Source organism: Glycine max, chromosome 14 (assembly GCF_000004515.6).
Source record: "Glycine max cultivar Williams 82 chromosome 14, Glycine_max_v4.0, whole genome shotgun sequence".
In the NCBI taxonomy this organism is placed as follows: Eukaryota; Viridiplantae; Streptophyta; class Magnoliopsida; order Fabales; family Fabaceae; genus Glycine; species Glycine max.
In genome coordinates, this window is record NC_038250.2 from 44,446,878 (window position 1) to 44,465,790 (window position 18,913).

The 18,913-nt window shown below is 34.1% G+C and overlaps 2 protein-coding genes and 1 pseudogene across 3 annotated transcripts in view; 2 read left to right on the plus strand and 1 right to left on the minus strand.

Annotated features, from left to right (window-relative positions):
• The window catches only part of LOC100809567 (phospho-2-dehydro-3-deoxyheptonate aldolase 1, chloroplastic-like), a 4,657-nt pseudogene extending 1,483 nt beyond the window's left edge, over window positions 1-3,174 (plus strand). The window contains exons 3-5 of the transcript XR_418140.4: window positions 1,180-1,456; window positions 1,572-1,817; window positions 2,704-3,174. The product of XR_418140.4 is annotated as a phospho-2-dehydro-3-deoxyheptonate aldolase 1, chloroplastic-like (transcript). The remainder of the gene's footprint in view (window positions 1-1,179; window positions 1,457-1,571; window positions 1,818-2,703) is intronic.
• A 2,069-nt stretch (window positions 3,175-5,243) lies between these two features.
• Window positions 5,244-6,733, plus strand: LOC102659742 (uncharacterized). The gene is made up of 2 exons (XM_006596822.1): window positions 5,244-6,390; window positions 6,699-6,733. The coding sequence occupies exons 1-2, from the start codon at window positions 5,244-5,246 to the stop codon at window positions 6,731-6,733; spliced, it is 1,182 nt and encodes a 393-aa protein (XP_006596885.1).
• A 4,714-nt stretch (window positions 6,734-11,447) lies between these two features.
• Window positions 11,448-15,147, minus strand: LOC100793276 (serine/threonine-protein kinase SAPK2). The gene is made up of 9 exons (XM_003544758.5): window positions 14,780-15,147; window positions 14,564-14,638; window positions 13,443-13,544; window positions 13,198-13,251; window positions 13,021-13,113; window positions 12,841-12,933; window positions 12,593-12,697; window positions 12,363-12,461; window positions 11,448-12,039 (listed from the first exon to the last, which is right to left on the minus strand). The coding sequence occupies exons 1-9, from the start codon at window positions 14,897-14,899 to the stop codon at window positions 11,764-11,766; spliced, it is 1,017 nt and encodes a 338-aa protein (XP_003544806.1). The 5' UTR covers window positions 14,900-15,147; the 3' UTR covers window positions 11,448-11,763.
• Between the last annotated feature and the right edge of the window lie 3,766 nt (window positions 15,148-18,913).

Sequence of the window (18,913 nt, forward strand, 5' to 3'; positions counted from 1 at the left end):
TGTTGTTGATGTAAATATTTATACTGACTCTTGTAAAATTGGGTGACAAGAATGAAGACTCTATAATTATTATTTTTTTGTTTCATATGAGATAAGGTAAAGTGGTGATTGATATTTTGTGATAAGTGGTGATGCATGTGTGGTGGAGGAGGGAATTGGGTGGTTGTTTTTGTTTCTCTATCAAATGGGGACTCGTCCGGGTCGCAATGTTTTGAAAATTTTATGCTAAATCAACACGAGCTACATGAGTTCTTCTCACACAGTGGTATTTGATGATGATAGTTTACTGTTTACTGGTGTTTCTTTCACATATCTTACGTAAGGGAAATTTCATTCGCAATCCCAATTTACTTGTTAACTCTCACTCACTCATATTTGTGAGATGTCATTATTTAAAGTCATATGCGAATCTTGTTTTTTCCGTAATTTTATGTCTCCACTAGTACATACTCGGAAGGCACAACTCTATTATTGCTCTTTACTTTTCTTATGTATTTACCTTTTCGCCCATAAAAAAGACAGCCTGTTTTTGCTTTCTTCTTTTGCTAGGTGATTTGACATTTTACAAGATTATTAGGTTGTGTGAGTAGTTGTGAAGTTGATGTGTATGGACCTAAATTTGATTTGCATTAAAGAACCGAGAGTATACGTATTTCTTAATTTTGTAGTCTTTGACTAAGAGATAAATACCATAGATGGCTGGGTTAAACAAATATCTTTCCAAAACTGTTAGATTTGTATTCATATTTGTGTAGTTGATGTGAATATGCATACACGGAGCTAAAGTTGATGGTGCTTAAAGAGGTGGGGGTGTATGGATTTCCTAATTTTGTGGTATTTTTAACTCAAATAAATACCATAGATTGCTGGAGTATATTTTTGGAAAATCAGTATTTTTCACCAGAGGACGGTCCCTGATTTCTTTCATGCCCTTTTTTTATTTCAGCATCATGATGTTTACACTTTTCCAAGTTTGGGAAAATATATAGTGTTTGGTGTGTGCATTTTTGTTGTTTTATTTAACAGAAGAAGTATAAGAATGATGTTATGAAAATGCCCTTTGATATGAGGAATGTGCCTGCTTACTTTTTTTTACAAGGTCTATAATGTTTTTTTTTAATGGTAGTGTGACTTTAGGTAAATTGTAATTAAACATTTAATCATGTTTTGGTATGGTAGGTACCGAGAGCTTGCTAACCGAGTTGATGAGGCTCTTGGATTCATGGCTGCTGCTGGGCTCACAGTGGACCATCCCATAATGAGAACAACTGAATTCTGGACATCTCATGAGTGCTTATTGTTGCCTTATGAACAATCCCTCACCAGGTTGGATTCAACTTCTGGTCTCTACTATGACTGTTCAGCCCATATGCTCTGGGTTGGGGAACGAACCAGGCAGCTTGATGGTGCCCATGTCGAGTTTCTAAGAGGAGTTGCTAATCCCTTGGGAATTAAGGTTTGGACTTGATTAATTGTTATCATTCTTAAAGTATTTGATTTTCATTCCTTGGCGTGTAAGAGGCTTTAATTTGCATTATTGAAGTTTTGTTATGTTTTTTATGCATTGGCAGGTAAGTGACAAGATGGATCCAAATGAGCTTGTTAGACTCATTGAGATCTTGAATCCCCAAAACAAACCAGGGAGAATAACTGTGATTACGAGGATGGGAGCTGAAAATATGAGGGTGAAGCTTCCACATCTCATCAGGGCAGTGCGCAGAGCAGGGCAAATTGTCACCTGGGTCAGTGATCCTATGCATGGAAACACCATTAAGGCTCCATGTGGTCTTAAAACTCGCCCCTTCGATTTCATCAGGGTATGATTCTCGTGTCTCTTTCTATTTCAATTGGTTATTGGTGGCTGTTGAGTAGCTTTAAATATGTGCATGCTAGGATTGAAATCAGATTTAAGTTATTGTCCTCTTCTCAGAAGAAAATATAATTGTTTCACTCTGTGCTTGTCATAATCTATGGATAAAATAAGTTATCTCTTAAAATTTCTGTTTGAAAGAAGGAAAAACACTGGAAAGAGGTCTTGTTTTTAGAAAACGATGCATGAACATCTCATACTAGTAAACAAAGAGAGACAAATAGAAAAGAGGTAAAAATGTAGATGTAGTAGATAATATAATATGAAAAAAAGTTAAAAGAAAAATGATGGATGTGAATAGAATATACTGGCATCTGAACTGAGGGGTCGTCAATGGTGAGTTACCAAACCTGAAGGATATATAATATTTAGAAGCAGGAGTGGTAGGTCGAAAAAGGGCTACTTGAATAAGTAGGTGAAACAGTGGAATAGTCAAGTCATTTTTGGTTCCAAAGACATCATTGTGGAATTGCTTACATTTCTCTATCATTAGGTGGGAGTGGTCGCTTGGGGGCCCATGTGGGTGTTGTTAATGTTCTTATTCTTGTCAGTTGTCAACTAACAGCGAGAAACAATGAAACATGATTGCATTGTCACTTTATTCAGTTTAGTGAGATAACAAAGTATTGAGAAAATCGATCATGTTTTTATTGAGGCCACTAACTTTAATCACTGCACTTGGTGCATGTTTGGATTAAACTTAAGTTTGCAAACTGAGTTTTTTGACAAAATTTTATTGTGCAAACGTACTAGTGAGTTTACTTTCTAAAAATACGTTCAACATTCAAAAGTATTTTTCGAATGGTTAACCAAACATGGTCTTAATTGTACAGGCTGAAGTGAGAGCATTCTTTGATGTGCACGAGCAAGAAGGAAGCCACCCAGGAGGGGTTCATCTAGAGATGACGGGTCAGAATGTGACCGAGTGCATTGGTGGGTCAAGGACGGTCACATTTGATGACTTGAGCTCACGTTACCACACACACTGTGACCCAAGGCTCAATGCTTCACAATCTCTTGAGCTTGCTTTCATCATCGCCGAGCGTTTGAGAAAGAGCAGGATCAGATCGCAGCAACCTCTTGCCCCTCTAGGAGTGTAAAAGTGCCTTCAAAACCAACAAGAGAAAGATATTTTTGTTCTTTTTTTTTTTTGTCCTACATATTTATTATTAATCGATGGTTGTCACTTTGATTTTGTGTTGTGTTTGTATGTGTATACTACCTAGTAATGCGTTTGGACTGGCAAGGACAAGAGTACTTCTATGGATAATAAAGAAACGAAAACGTTTCAATTGCGTTGGCTACTTTCTCTTTGGAAGTATATGATACAACGAATGCGATAGAAGAATCAAATTTTCTCGTATTTTATAGAAGTGAATAAAAATATTTTTCAAAAACAAGATTTTCAGAAATGTTAATTTATGAATAAGAATAAATTTTTTTATTTATATACATGAGAATAAGGATTTTCTATATTAATTAACTGTTGTTAAAATTCTTTTTATGATAATAGATATATTAGTTTTAAGAAGAAATCTATTTCTGTAATTTTATTTTCAGAAAAGTATATTAGACTGCCTTTCTCAGTGCACACGTAAAATTTTCTTTCTAATCAATAATAAAGTCTATCTATCTAATTTTTTTTAATAATTTAAAAAAGAGTCATAATAAGATGAGTGACTTAACTTTTTAGAGGAAAAATATTTACTCCTCTAAAATCTTAAATTTTTAAGTAGAAAAATATTAATAAAATTAACTATTTTTTAAGGACTTAAAGCAAATGCTTTAATGACCTTAAGCATAAGTTATCCATGAAAATAAGATATAACTTATTTCATCATCTCATACATTTGTTTTTCTTTCCTAATTTAGGAGATAGAATAGTTGATTACTCAATCGTTTCTTGATTGTTTTGTCGATTTTTCAAAACATTGAAAGGAAACATTCTTCTATTACATCACATATTGAAACTATAATATAATAATTTGATTTATTATGTCTCGTTGGTAGCAATCTTAGCATAAAGTTTAGTCGAGAGATTTATCACTTCTTAGGATGAGCTTATGAAAAAAGAATTCTCTTTTTTGTCCGTCTTAAAATTTACTTTCTGTTCGGACATCAAAATGTACTTTTTTTAAGGTCTAAAATTATTTAGATGAAAAAATGTGAACGCATTTTAATTTAGTTGTAAAAAAATTACTTAAAAATATATGGAGAGCAAAATAGCTTTATCTTGAATTAGAACATACTCATTGAATGAAATGTTGTCATGGTAAGATATGGTAACTGATCGATCAAAATAGCTTCAATATTTGCTAAGAAACTTTTTTTTGCCTGTTTAATTGATTCAATTGAACTTGTTTTTATTTTTCTCCAAAACATCAAATCAATCATAGGCATAAAAGGATGTGATTCTTCCTGGTTCCTGCACTAAAATATGGTTCACACCGAACTCTTGATGTGTTCCAGACTATTATCCTTGACAATTTTTTGACATATTTTTCAGAGTTGTTGGTGCAGATACTGTTTGTTTTCATATCATCTGCTTTGTTAATATAGTGATCTTGACTCGAAATTTTAGGAAATTATATTGAAATCCCTTGTACTTTGGGAAATTACAGTAAATCGTGAAAGAGTTTTAAAAAGGAGTAAAATGAAAATAAGGTGAGATCTATACTTTTATCTTCTACTTTGATTTAAAACTTTCATTCATTTCATTTCACTCTACCAAACACACGCCTACAAATCCTCCCTTCAATTGTCTGTTAGACTTGGTGACCTGAATACTTGGCCTAACCTGAAAAGCTCAATGTGTGACTAATATAATTTAGTGAGAAAGTATATATGGGAAGACCTTTAATGCTTTATTTTGAGCTAGAATTTTAATCTGTACAAACTATAGTAGTGTTAAATTTGATCTTTGTATTTCTCTTGTACCGATTTTCAATATAGTAAATTGCTTTTCTTCCGGCACTGATATTTTCCTTTGAGGGTTTTCCAAGTTTAATATTATTATATATGTGATTATTCTTCGTTCTTTATCACATTATTTCTTAGCAGAAGCTCACTCTTCGGTTAGAAATCTGTTAGTTAGTTAGAAAAGATGTTGGAATTAGTTTCAAATGTAACTAACCAAAGCAGTAGTGTTTCTCTTTCCTCTGCAACTATGCAGCAGATATAAATACGTAATAAATGCATCAATAAAGCATCATGCAGTTTTGGTCATCTTTACGTACTTTACGTTTTCGTTCTCTCTCTATGGCACAATACATTTCTTAATATGGTATCAGAGCTCTTCTTGTGAAGAGTTCTGCTGTGCCACCCTTCTTCTCTTTCACCCGCCATTTTTGCATCTTTCTTTTACTTCCTCACCATGAACGAGTCACTACTAAATGCAGAAAACTATCTTTATCTGCACCCAAGTGAAAACCCAGCCGTCGGACTGGTTTCTCCAGTTTTAGATTCCAGCAATTATCATTCATGGAGTAGGTCCATGATAACGGCGTTAAGCGCCAAGAACAAAGTAGAGTTTGTGAACGGAAAAGCACTCGAGCCATTGAAGTCTGATAGAACCTATGGGGCGTGGAGTCGCTGCAACAACATGGTGGTGTCTTGGTTGGTCCATTCAGTATCCATCTCCATTAGACAAAGTATCTTGTGGATGGACAGAGCAGAAGAAATCTGGAATGACTTGAAATCTCGGTACGCACAAGGGGACCTTCTGAGAGTATCTGAACTCCAACAAGAAGCTTCGTCCATCAAGCAAGGATCCCTTTCGATAACAGAGTACTTCACGAAGCTGCAGGTCATATGGGACGAGATCGAAAACTTCAGACCCGATCCCATATGCACATGCACTATCAAATGTACTTGCTTGGTACTCACCACCATTGCTCAACGAAAGAGAGAAGATCGTGCTATGCAGTTTCTGCGAGGGCTGAATGAGCAGTATAATAATATACGTTCTCATGTGCTGCTCATGGATCCAATACCTACCATACCTAAAAATTTTTCGTACGTGGCACAGCAGGAGAGACAACTTACAGGTAACAACTCTATATCAAATTTCCATCTCGAATCTAAAGAAGGATCTTCCATTAACGCTGTCAAAAGTGTCTGTGAATTCTGTGGACGTATTGGTCACAATGAAAGCGTTTGTTACAAGAAAAACGGTCTACCTCCTAATTACGATGGGAAAGGCAAAGGATATAACACGCGAAAAACATGCACCTACTGTGGGAAGCTTGGGCACACAATCGAAGTTTGTTACAAGAAACACGGGTATCCCCCAGGCTTTAAATTCAACAATGGCAGAACCATAGTTAACAATGTAGTGGCAGCAGATGGAAAAGTCACAGATGACCAAAAGCTATCTCAAGAATCTCAAGAACTGGTTCACTTTTCACCAGAGCAATACAAGGCACTGCTAGCCTTAATACAACAGCCGTCGACCGGGAACTCAGCATCCATTAAACCTCAGGTTGCCTCTATTTCATCTTGTACCAATAACGACACAACAGGTATAATTTTGTCTTGCAAAAAAGCCAATTCTAACTCCTGGATCTTAGATTCAGGAGCCACAGATCATGTTTCTTCTTCTCAAACAAATTTTCATTCATATCATCAAATTAACCCCATCACGGTTAAACTACTAAATGGTCACCTTGTCCATGCCACCCACTTAGGAACAATACAACTTTCCACGTTTATTACCCTACATGATGTCCTATATGTGCCAGCCTTTACTTTCAACTTAATATCCATATCAAAACTTGTGTCATCTACTAATTGTAAATTGATTTTTTCATCAAATATTTGTATTCTACAGGATATGACTACCAAGGTGAGGATTGGTACAGCTGAAGTGAGTTGCGGCCTTTATCAATTCACCCCGAAACATCAAAAGCACATACCATATGCTCCACCATTACACACCCAAAGTGTAGAGTTCTTCCTGTAAATCTGTGGCACTTTCGCATGGGTCACCCCTCTCTAGAAAGATTACAAGCTATGCAATCCTACTACCCTTTTTTGAATAACACCAAGAACTTCATATGTAATACTTGCCATTATGCAAAGCATAAGAGATTACCCTTCCCTTCTAGCACGTCTCATGCATCAAACAAATTTGAGCTTTTACATATTGACATTTGGGGGCCATGCTCCAAAACATCTATGCATGGACATCGATATTTCGTAACTATCATAGATGATTTTTCCTGATATACATGGACTCATCTCATGCATACAAAAGCCGAAACACGTAAAATTGTTACTGATTTTGTTGCATATGTTGAAACTCAATTTGATAGTAGAGTTAAAATTTTACGAAGCGATAATGGTGCCGAATTCCTCATGAATGATTTTTATGCTCGCAAAGGCATTATTCACCAAACCACTTGTGTCGAAACACCTGAGCAGAATGGTATTGCCGAGAGAAAGCACCAGCATCTCTTAAATGTCACACGAGCACTTTTATATCAAGCACAACTCCCACTTCATTTTTGGTGTTTTGCATTACTCCATGCTACATACCTCATAAATCGTATACCCACTCCGTTTTTGAAAAATATATCTCCTTATGAGAAACTATATGCACAACCCTGCGATATTTCTAATATCCGTGTCTTTGGGTGCTTATGTTACATTAGTACACTCCAGAATCATCGACAGAAACTTGACCCCCGTGCTCATCCTTGCATATTTCTTGGTTTTAAACCCCATACAAAAGGGTATCTCGTTTATAATCTTCACTCTCATAACATAACTGCTTCTCGTAATATTATTTTTTATGAGAATCACTTTCCCATACTACATGAACCTCACCAAACCGATAATACTCTTACTCATATCTCGCCTATTCCTTTCTCTAACAACACCCCAGTATACCCAGTCAATCCTAATGATACTACCCAAACCACGATATCACCTATCAACTCCTCTACTTCTACACAAGACAACTCATCTCCCACATCCCCTTATACATCCACACCCAGCTTACACCGTTCTATGCGAACAAGACATCCGCCCACATATTTACAAGACTTTCATCGCGCTCTCACTTCACATACTGATACTTCCTCCACCAAGGTTAGGTATCCCCTTCATTCTGTCTTATCTTATTCCAGATTGTCTCACTCTCATAAACACTTTATCATGTCTATAACCACCGTAGCTGAACCCCGTTCATATGCTGAGGCTTCTAGCCATGACTGTTGGATTAAAGCCATGCAGGTCGAGTTAAAAGCTCTCCAACAGAACCACACTTGGATTCTCACTCCCCTTCCCCCACACAAAAAGGCCATTGGATGTCGCTGGGTTTACAAAGTCAAGCATAATGCGGATGGAACCATTGAAAGATACAAAGCGCGCCTCGTTGCCAAAGGGTACACTCAACAGGAAGGATTAGATTATCTCGATACTTTTTCCCCCGTGGCCAAGCTCACCACTGTACGCATGCTTCTAGCTCTTGCTGCTCTTCGTAAATGGCACCTTAGACAACTCGACGTCAATAATGCTTTCCTTCACGGGGATCTCAATGAAGAAGTCTATATGAAACCACCACCTGGATTGATTATGGATAACCCCAACCTCGTTTGTCATCTTCAGCGCTCCCTTTATGGACTTAAGCAAGCAAGTAGGCAATGGTTCACACGGCTTTCCTCGTTCCTTCTCTCCCAAGGCTTTTGTCAATCTTCAGCTGACCACTCACTTTTCTTATACTCTCACATTGATAACACTGTAACAGCTATCCTTGTTTATGTTGATGATATCATCTTAGCAGGAGACAATCTCGAGTATATTACCCATGTTACCAAGCTTCTTGATCAAACCTTCAGCATTAAGGACCTTGGTCTTCTAAAATTCTTCCTCGGTCTCGAGGTTGCTCGTACAAGTCACGGCATTCACTTATGCCAGCGTAAATATGTTCTAGACATTATCTCAGACTCAGGCATGCTTAGTTCCCAACCTGCCTCTACTCCCATGGAATACTCTACCAGGTTAAGTGCCTCCATGGGCACGCCATTATCCGAAACTTCTGCTTCTTCTTACTGACGTTTAATCGGACGCCTCATATATCTCACGAACACCCGACCCAATATTGCTCATGCAGTTCAACAGCTCAGTCAGTATATGGCAAACCCAACTAATGTGCATTCTCAAGCTGCCTTTCGAATCTTACGATACCTCAAAGGTTCTCCTGGCTCCGGCATTTTCTTTGCTGCTCATGGTAAGCTCACTCTTAAAGCGTTCAGTGACTCCGATTGGGCAGGCTGCCGCGACACATGACGCTCCATCACTGGATTTTCCGTTTACCTGGGTGATTCTCTCGTTTCATGGCGATCCAAAAAGCAACCCACGGTGTCGCGCAGTTCCTCCGAGGCAGAGTATCGGGCCTTGGCTTCCACTACATGTGAGCTTCAATGGTTAAGCTATCTTCTTCATGACTTCCGGGTACCCTTTCTTCAACCTGCAACACTCTACTGCGACAACCAATCCGCCATTCAAATAGCTTCCAATCCAGTTTTTCACAAAGTACCAAACACATCGAGATCGACTGTCATATCGTGCGCGACAAAGTAAACGCAAGCTTGCTAAAACTACTTCCCGTTTCCTCTTCAATGCAGCTTGCGGACATCTTCACGAAGCTCCTCACTCCTGCTATCTTTCAAGGCTTATGTTCCAAGCTGGGAATGATGAATATCCATTCCCAGCTTGAGAGGGGGGGGGGGTCTTAGCAGAAGCTCACTCTTCGGTTAGAAATTTGTTAGTTAGTTAAAAAAGATGTTAGAATTAGTTTCAAATATAACTAACCAAAGCAGTAGCGTTTCTCTTTCCTCTGCAACTCTGCAGTAGATATAAATACGTAATAAATGCATCAATAAAGCATCATGCAGTTTTAATCATCTTTACGTACTTTACGTTTTCGTTCTCTCTCTATGGCACAATACGTTTCTTAATATTATTCCTAACATTTTTCATTTTTCAGACTGCACCCAATCTTACAACTTTGTAAAAGGTTCCATGCATACAACAGGTGACCTATATGATATACACATAGAAGGGGCAGGTGACCTATTAGTACGTGCAATGTTTTGGACTTGGACTTCAATTTTGGCTAATTGTCAAGGACTCAATAATATAAGCATAGTGTTTATTGAGTTAAACAATCCTATTGTGCCTGCACAACAAATATGTTTTGCTTTGTTCCTAATAGCCTAAGCAAATATTGAGGCATAACAGTTGGAATTCCTCGGTGTTTCGAAATTGAGGGTGCCAATGTACTTAACACGAGGACAATATCTAGGGAGCAATTTTTAGTAAACGAGAAGAACTGAAATCATTAAATTAAAGTTATGAAAAGTTTTACATAATTTTCTTTGTCGGCTCCAGTGAATGCTTTTAAATAACAGGTTTCTGGGTTGTTATGAGCAGAAAAAAAATTCAAAACCTAACTCTTAGTTTTTTTATTTTTTTAAAAATGTTTTTAAATAGTGACGAAAATTATAAACACAAAAGAGCAAAATAAAGTTACGTACTAACTATTGGCTTACATAAACTGTTGGCTTTCTTAGTGATTCCACAAGGGACAAATGTTTGTTTGGCAGGGATAACATAAAAAAAAAAAAAAGTGTCGGCAATGTTGATTGATTCCGTACGGTACAAATGTTTTGATTCAATGTGCCAAAAATAGCTTATAGAACTTCAAAACAGGAATCTTCGTGTAACTTAGCTCCTCAGAATTGAAGAGTCAATTGTTACATTAAGAACCCGGTCCCACAAGTGGCCAGCAGCATGCTCATGGCTAAATTATAACAGAATAATTTGCAACGCTCATTTCTTTCTAAGTTTTGAATAAATATAACATTACTAGATCAAAAAAATGAAGCTGTAGATATGGATCGAAAAAACACATGTAACTTAATTGATGTGATTAAGTTGATAACATAAATTAAGTTTTTTTTAGAAGAATTTGAGATCAATTCTTACAAAATATATTCTCTAAAAGGTATAAGTATGTTTGGTAGAGTAGAATAAAATAAAATGAAAACGAATTGAGATTACTAGATCACAAAATAAAGTTATAAATATGAATTGAAAAGAAGACATGTAACTTAATTGATGTGATTTAATTGACAACATAAATTGGGTTGTTAGAGAAGACTTTGAGATCAATTTTTATAAGTATGTTTGAAAGAGTGAAATGAAAACGAATTAATATGAAAATTTTGAATTAAAATATAATATAAAAGTGTGGGTTCTGACTTGTTTTATTATTCATTTCACTCATTTTTATCTCTTTCATTGCAAACAAACAAAATCTAAGATCGAATTGAAAGATTAATCATATAACTGTCTGAAAGATCAAAACACCTAATTACAATAGTTTTTTTTGTTGTTGTTAAAAGGATAAATGCAAATATACTGATAAATCCTACATAATGAGGGGGACGTCATGGTTGAGGGCAAAGCCTCCAACCAAGGAGAGCTATGCTTGCTCAATTCCCACTCTACAATATAAAAAAAAATCCACTACCAAAGGTCTACTTACTTCCCATATCTCAGTTTCCCAGGATGCAAAAGTGGAACCTGCCACAACTTGCTTTATTTAATATTCTCATCTTTGGAACATGTGGTGTTACTTCTCTAGGAAAACGGCACATGGTTTTGGAAGTTCCTAAATCTGAGGACATCCACATGTGTGATGGGGGAGAGGGCAAAATGAACATAAGGAAACAAAACCTTCAAATGTCAAAACTAATAAATAACAAGCCATACAAATGGGGCTACTGATCTTAATTGAAAATTAAGTTAACCATCAAGGAATTTTAGCCCCTACAGAAAAATCTATTTACATTTTCACAGCTAACTCAGCTTGTTCATGTACACACTTAAATAGGACACACAAATTCACCACTTGTTTGTAGATCTTCAAGATCTTCATCAGCATCCAAGTCATCTAGGTCCATGCTGCCCCCAATAAGAAGGCCTCCAACCTTGGGAACATTAAGAGATTTTCTTGCCTCTTGTATAATAGACAGGACTTCCTCAACACTTTGTGATGGATTATTTACATCATTCATTTGCCAGCTTCCACCTTCCATCTGTTCTATGGGCAAGTTCCTTAAAAACCATGGATGGTTTTTGATTTCTGGTATTTTTATTCTCTGCAAAATGCCATAAATGGTTCAATACAATGGGAAAGGAAGCTACATACATTTCAATAGAAGATTCACAACAAGATGCCAAAGATGGTGTAAAGAATAATAAGCATCGCTAGAAGTGTGCCCAAAACACACAAACTACACATACTTGAAGCCAAAACATGCACTGGTGAGAGAATAACAGAACTTTTAAGTTACTTGAGAATAAATATGAAGATTATTTTTATAGAAACAGTGTGCTCCAGAATTTAAGCAATTAAATCTTCTATCTAGTAGGAATTTATAGATGTAGAAAACAATTAGATTTTAGAAATCAAATCAATTACCTTTTCAGGACTTGCCACAAATATTTGTGATAGAAGATGTCTACATTCCATGGAAACTCGTACATAATCGGGGACCGAGTACTGGACACTAAGTATCTTCTGTAATAAGCCACAAAGGGTCCAATTGAAACACCATGTCAGAAAATGTGCAACTAAACAACTAACTCTTATTTCTAGAGTTCATATTGTTTAAGGATTCAATAAGTTTGCAGTTATCACTTATCGCTTACACCAATGGTTTTTTTGAAGTTTCTTGGATCTTCAGGGTCTTCAAAAGGATAAGCCCCAACTAACATCACATATAAGGTGACTCCACAAGACCAAACATCTGCAACCTATAGCTTGCAATGAAAACATAGTTAGAAAAGACAAAAACATCAAACAGAACACAAAAAGGACCGCATGTATCCAAGTAGTAAAAAAAAATGAAACCATGACCAAGACCAAGAATAAGCAATTGGGAAGAATAAGACCTTACCTTTCCATCATATTCTTTCCTTGTAAGAACCTCAGGTGCAATGTAAGCTGGAGTTCCTACCGTAGACTTAGGTTGTGAATGCAATACTGATGACTAAAAGACAAGATATGAACAAATTAACATCACTTGAAGAAGGTGGATTCATCTAGTGGAGTAATCCTTGTTAACATTATATACTACCTTTGAGTAACCAAAGTCACAAATTTTGACTCGTGGTGCAGTGCTTCCATCTAAAAGTGTGTTTTCAAGCTTCAGATCTCTATGACAAATTTGCTGCATAGACATTCCTTTAACTATCAATATCTATACATTGTGAAGGAACATGATTCATGGTACATGTTAGGCTTAGTTTCGTACCATTGAATGACAGTAACTGACTCCTGATACCAATTGCTGAAAGAAAAATCTTGCCTGTTGAAAAGTAACAAGTCTTAAGGACCAAAGTTTCTGAATGAAATAATGCATATACTAGCATAACAGGACCAAATTAACCAAATGTGGACTAAGTTCAAACTTTTGGGCTTCATCAAATGGAACCTGTACAAGAAGATAAAATCTAGCCAATATAAAGTAATCAAATAGTATCTTACTTTCTATATTACCTCATCCTCACTGAATCTACCAGCATTGCATATCCTCTCAAAGAGTTCTCCTCCAGAAGCATACTCCATTACTATGGCTAAATGAGTTGGTGTCAACAGAACCTGCAAGTAGAGTCATCAAAGCTCACACAAAAGGATACTTTTCCTTCTTTTGAAACTGGTTGGAATATTATTCCAATGGAAGTGTGTTTGCATTGAAAAAATAAATAGTACATGGTTCATCATATATAAAATTAAAATTTATTCAAAGGGAAGAACAGAACACTACCACTACCACCCACAAAGCACAGGGAAAGGAGAAAATAGAGAAATTAGTGAAAAATGAAATATAAGAAGGAATTTCATGAATGGTTTTTTCTAATTGCACCGTCTAAACAAAAAAAAAAAAACATCATGAGAAAAAAAAATATTTTGATAAATTCATCCGAATAAGTTTGATGCGGGGACCTTTGTATTATTCTAAGTTCAATTCTGATTCTCAACCCACTTCAGTAAAGGGTAGAATAACAAAATAGGAGACCAAAATATAAAAGTAGATCAATATTCAAAGTCATAATGAGTGTTCCCAAAGCTAACTCCCAAGTTCCCATCTTTCATGACAGTGGTAAGTACTTTCCACCAACACCACACACATTCTCTGCATCTCACATTTGACATTTCACATGTTCATCTTTGTTTTTTGGGCAATATCCACATGCTCATGTATTACCAATAAGAAAAATTGGCAAAGAAATATTTCGCAATAAAAAAATAGACAGATTCGAGGTTTTAAAAGGGTTTGCAACTGCCACAAATTCAAGGTTTTTTAAGGGTTCGAAACCGCAATTATGAATACATTTGTCTGTAATTTCCCGCAATATCAAGAAACATAACAAAATCATGATCGCAACTGTAATTTAAAAACCTTGGACCGTAAATTAAACAAAGAAGGCTTAAAAAAATTACATCTAAATATTAGATGAGCATATAAGCACGGATTAACATAACAGAAAGGCGGTCCAAATAGTAGGAGTCTTGAAGACCAAAAACGAATCTACTATTTTGCAGAATTTTATCATTTAGCTGAAAATAAAAGATATCCTTTTACTCATTATTAGGAGCATAAGTTTACTTTTACTAACCTCTTTGAATCTAATAATATTGGGGTGTTTCAATGATCTGTGGTTCATGATTTCCCTCTGGACATGCTCGTCAATCTGCAGCACATATTTCCACAGTAAACCACAAACAAAATCACACACTCAAACCATTACAAACCCAGATAAATAATAAATAATTACCAACAAAGAAAAAGAAAATGAAACTGAAATTGAAAAGGTAAAGAAGATGAAGAACACCTTCTGGCCTCTCTCAATAAACTTGACAGCAAAAAGCTCATTGGTGCAGTTGTCTCTAACAAGCTTGGCCACAGCAAAATTTCCAGAACCAATATCTTTGAGGATCTCATAGCCCTCCATGTTTGAGTGTATTTTTTTTTTTCTCTCCAATTTCACTGCAATTCTACTACACACCCGTGTGTTGTTTTTTTGACATAAAAGGAATGAAAAGCTGAACTCAAAGTGAATGTCTTATTCCTATGAGACAAAAAAGCAGGTTCTCGGGGAGGGTTGTGAACATGTCCTCAAAGTCTTAACAAAGACGCAAGCCACAGCCTTTGACTCGAGTATGAATGTTGCTGTCGACAAACAGAGAGTGGCAAATAGGAAAAAAAGAAAAAAGAAATGCACACAGAAACACATGTGAATAATGAAACCGATAACATTTGACACGTGAAAACAAGAAACAACATATTGTGCCGATCAAAAAAGAAAAAAAGAAACAACATACTGCAACTCAATTTTTAAGTAATTTTGCACTCCAATAATGCACACAGAAACATGTAAATACAATAATTATTTACCATAAATGAAATTGCTTTTAAGTACACAAAAAAAAAAAATGAAAACAAGAGAAATGAAATACTCCTTAAAATTTTAATTTGCAACTTTTTTTTGTGTACTTTTTTTTGTTAAATGGTGGTTTTTATTGGATGACTTATCAATAGAAAGTTCTAGATTTTAATTTGAAAATGACACTAAAAATACTAAAATTACATGTAAATATTGCTAAATAAGAAAAGAAAAAAAATAAGTACAGTTCTTTATGTGTTTTTATTACTATTTTTAATTAAAATTAAATGTTTACTACTATGGTCAATACCGACCTTAATTGTATAAGTTTGTTAGATGAAATTATGAAAATGACATCCAAAATTGCATAGCAATACGCTAGAAAAGACAAATCTTAAAGAGTGGCACTAGCACCGGTCCCCAATATTTTGTTACTTTTAATATATAAAAAAATTGTGCTATAGTGTATATCTTTTTAATATAAGAATGATGATATTAAAAGGTAAAGAATTTGATTAATCAGTGCCACTGTTAAAAAAATAAATTAAAATATTCAAACAACATACTAATATTTTAAAATTATAAAAAGTATTTTATAGTGACTTTTGTTAAATATTTTTTGAAACTATTCATCTTTTAAAACCTAAAAGAACTTGTGGTGGGACTGGCGGAGCCTCTCTGTGGTGAAATATTCTTCCTAAGTTTTATACTTCTATTATTTTTAGGTAAACTATTTATAAAGAAAAAGATTATTCCTAACTTTTATACTTCCTATTTTTTAGGCAACTATTTATGAGGAAAAGATTCTTCCTAACTTTTATACTATAATTATTTTTAGGTAATATTTAATACTATCAACATTACGGAGACTTCTCATAAATTGATGTTCATTTGACTTTTTAAAAATATATAAAAAATATTTATTTTACCGCAATTAAGTGTCAAAGGTAAATATATTTTTGAAAATTAATTACAGACATGCTACTTGTATTTCTTTCTTTTTTTTCTCCATATTCAATATTTTAAGTTTACTGTCTTTTATTTTATTTGTAATTTACAGTCTTTTTATCCATACAGTGCTCCATGCCTTACATAGTGTTAAATTCATGTTTTATAATAACTTCTTTTATATAACAGTAATTTGTTATATTTTTTGAATTTTTAATATATTATTAATTATTTAGTTTGAATTTTAATAAATGTATGTAAGTAAATATGTTTAAATATATTTTGAAAAAAAGTTATTATTGGGAGCATTGTTCCCCACTCTCGTGTGATGCTATTCGGCAAGTGTACCAAGTCGCACAAGTAATATATAAAATCTAGTTGGAAATTTTGTTTCACTCAGAACTCTATATTCAGTGAGCAAATATTTGCATAAAGTGAAAGCAAGTAAATATTAAGTTGGGTTTTTGTGTTAAAATCTAGTTAACTACAACTAAATATCTAGAGATTGAGAAGTAAAAATAGTCAAGTAAAAAGCGTTGAGTCGTTCTATTGAATTTTTCTTGATGCTGTTATGTATTTTTCTCTATTTAATGTTATCCTAGTGTTCTTATGTTGAGAAATTATCCAAACCAAGATCCCTCGACAAACCCAGCCTAAAAGAGTTGCATTAAGTCTACAGCATAATATGAACTAGATCGCTGCACTCCATTCCTAGACATACAGTTTTCTAGCTTGCTCTATCAAGTTTTAAGGCTTTAAAGCACTTTCCAATGCTAAAAATCCTAACTATACATACAAATGGGTGATCAAGTCACAAACATGTAAAAATAAGCATGGATAGAAGCAATAAACACATAAAAACAACATTAAATAAATAGTAAATGAATTTTACATCAAAGGTTCAGTAGAAGTTTCCAACCAAGAGGTTTAGCCTTCCATTACAAGAAATAAGCTTACAATACTAGGAAGAACAAAGTTTAAGTGAAGGAAAATGGCTAAGGAAGGTTGAGGATGTCTCCTTCAACCTCTAAAACACTAATTTCACCTCTCTAACCTAAATTCTCTTGGTGGCTCAGTTTCTATCGCTCTAGCTTCTCTCTTGACTCTGTTTTTTGACTCCTCCTTTTGTTTTCCACCAACTTCAGTGTTTTTAAAGGCTACTTGGATGTTTCAGAAGGCTTGCTTAGCGAGATTGGCTCGCTAAGCGAGAGTAAGTGAATTTTGACTTAGTGAGCTGGGCACACTGAGCGCGAAAAGAGACAAATGACTTGCTGGGGGAGCTTGCGGCGCGCTGAACGAGCACATCTCTAATTGATCCTCTTCTAGGGTTTTCCAACACGCTAAACGAGTTGCATGCCTCGCTTAGCGGATGTCACTCGCTAAGCGCATTTGCCTCGCTTAGCGAGACATCAGCTACTTGAACCTTCTCTTCTTTTAGCCTGAAACTAAAGTGCTTTCAACATTAATTCACAAAATGAGAGTATTTATTCTATAAAATCAAACTAAACATGAAAATATGTACAATTCTTATAAAAAGAACCATAAATTGAAGGAAATATGCTAATTTTATATAAGTATTCAATATAAAAGTTAATCATAAATAACGACTAATAAGCGTTATCCTTAATAGGATATCATTTTACTTTGTGAATGTCTTACATGTTTTCTTTTGACTTTTTTTTTAAAGTTGAATTAGTTCTTTTTTTGTGATTTGCATACTTTGTTTTATTATATGTAAGGGTCATACACATGAACTAGACTCCCTTGACTTGAACACTTGATTTGGAATAATAAAAATCGAGTGAAGTTGTTTATTTTTTTAATTTACTTTTTTAAGCTAAACTTTAAAAATTATTATAAAAAAGGTCATCTAATTTTGGTTGAAATTGAAGGAAAAAATTTTATATGAATGTTAATTATTTGAATTGATACCTGATAATTTGATTAATTTCATAATAAATTATCTTAAAATTTAATTCTAAATATATTTACATTATCATATATACCTTTCCTTCTAACTTGAATTATTTCAAAAATAATATAAAATAAGTTACCTGCCTAAATCTTGTTTTTAGGTTTACCATAGTTGATTCTATTTTAAATTAACTTAGTTTGAAAATAACTTGTTCATTAAATATTTTTCATGAATAAATATCATAAGAAATAAAAATTTAATAAAACTTTATTAAAATAAATAATAAATATTTTTTTGCCATTAAATTTCAATCAAATATTAACATAGGAGTATATTTTCGTCAATAATAAAATCTTGTATAATTTTTATTTTCAAGATCTAAATTTTAGAAATGTAAAAATTGTTATTAAATAATTTTTTATAATTATTTTATTATAATTCATTAAATATTTTTCATGAATAAATGTCATAAGAAATAAAACTTCACTAAAATAAATAAATAAATATTTTTTATGATTAAATTTCAATCAAATAATCAGAGAAGGTTTTCATCAGGATAAAATCTTGTATAATTTTCACATGCAAGATCTAAATTTTAGTATAGCAAAAAAAAATTATTAAATAATTTGCTATAATCATTATAAAGGATACAATAATGTCATATTATTGTCAAACTAAAATATACACCAAATAAAACTTATATAAGAAAATAAAAAAAA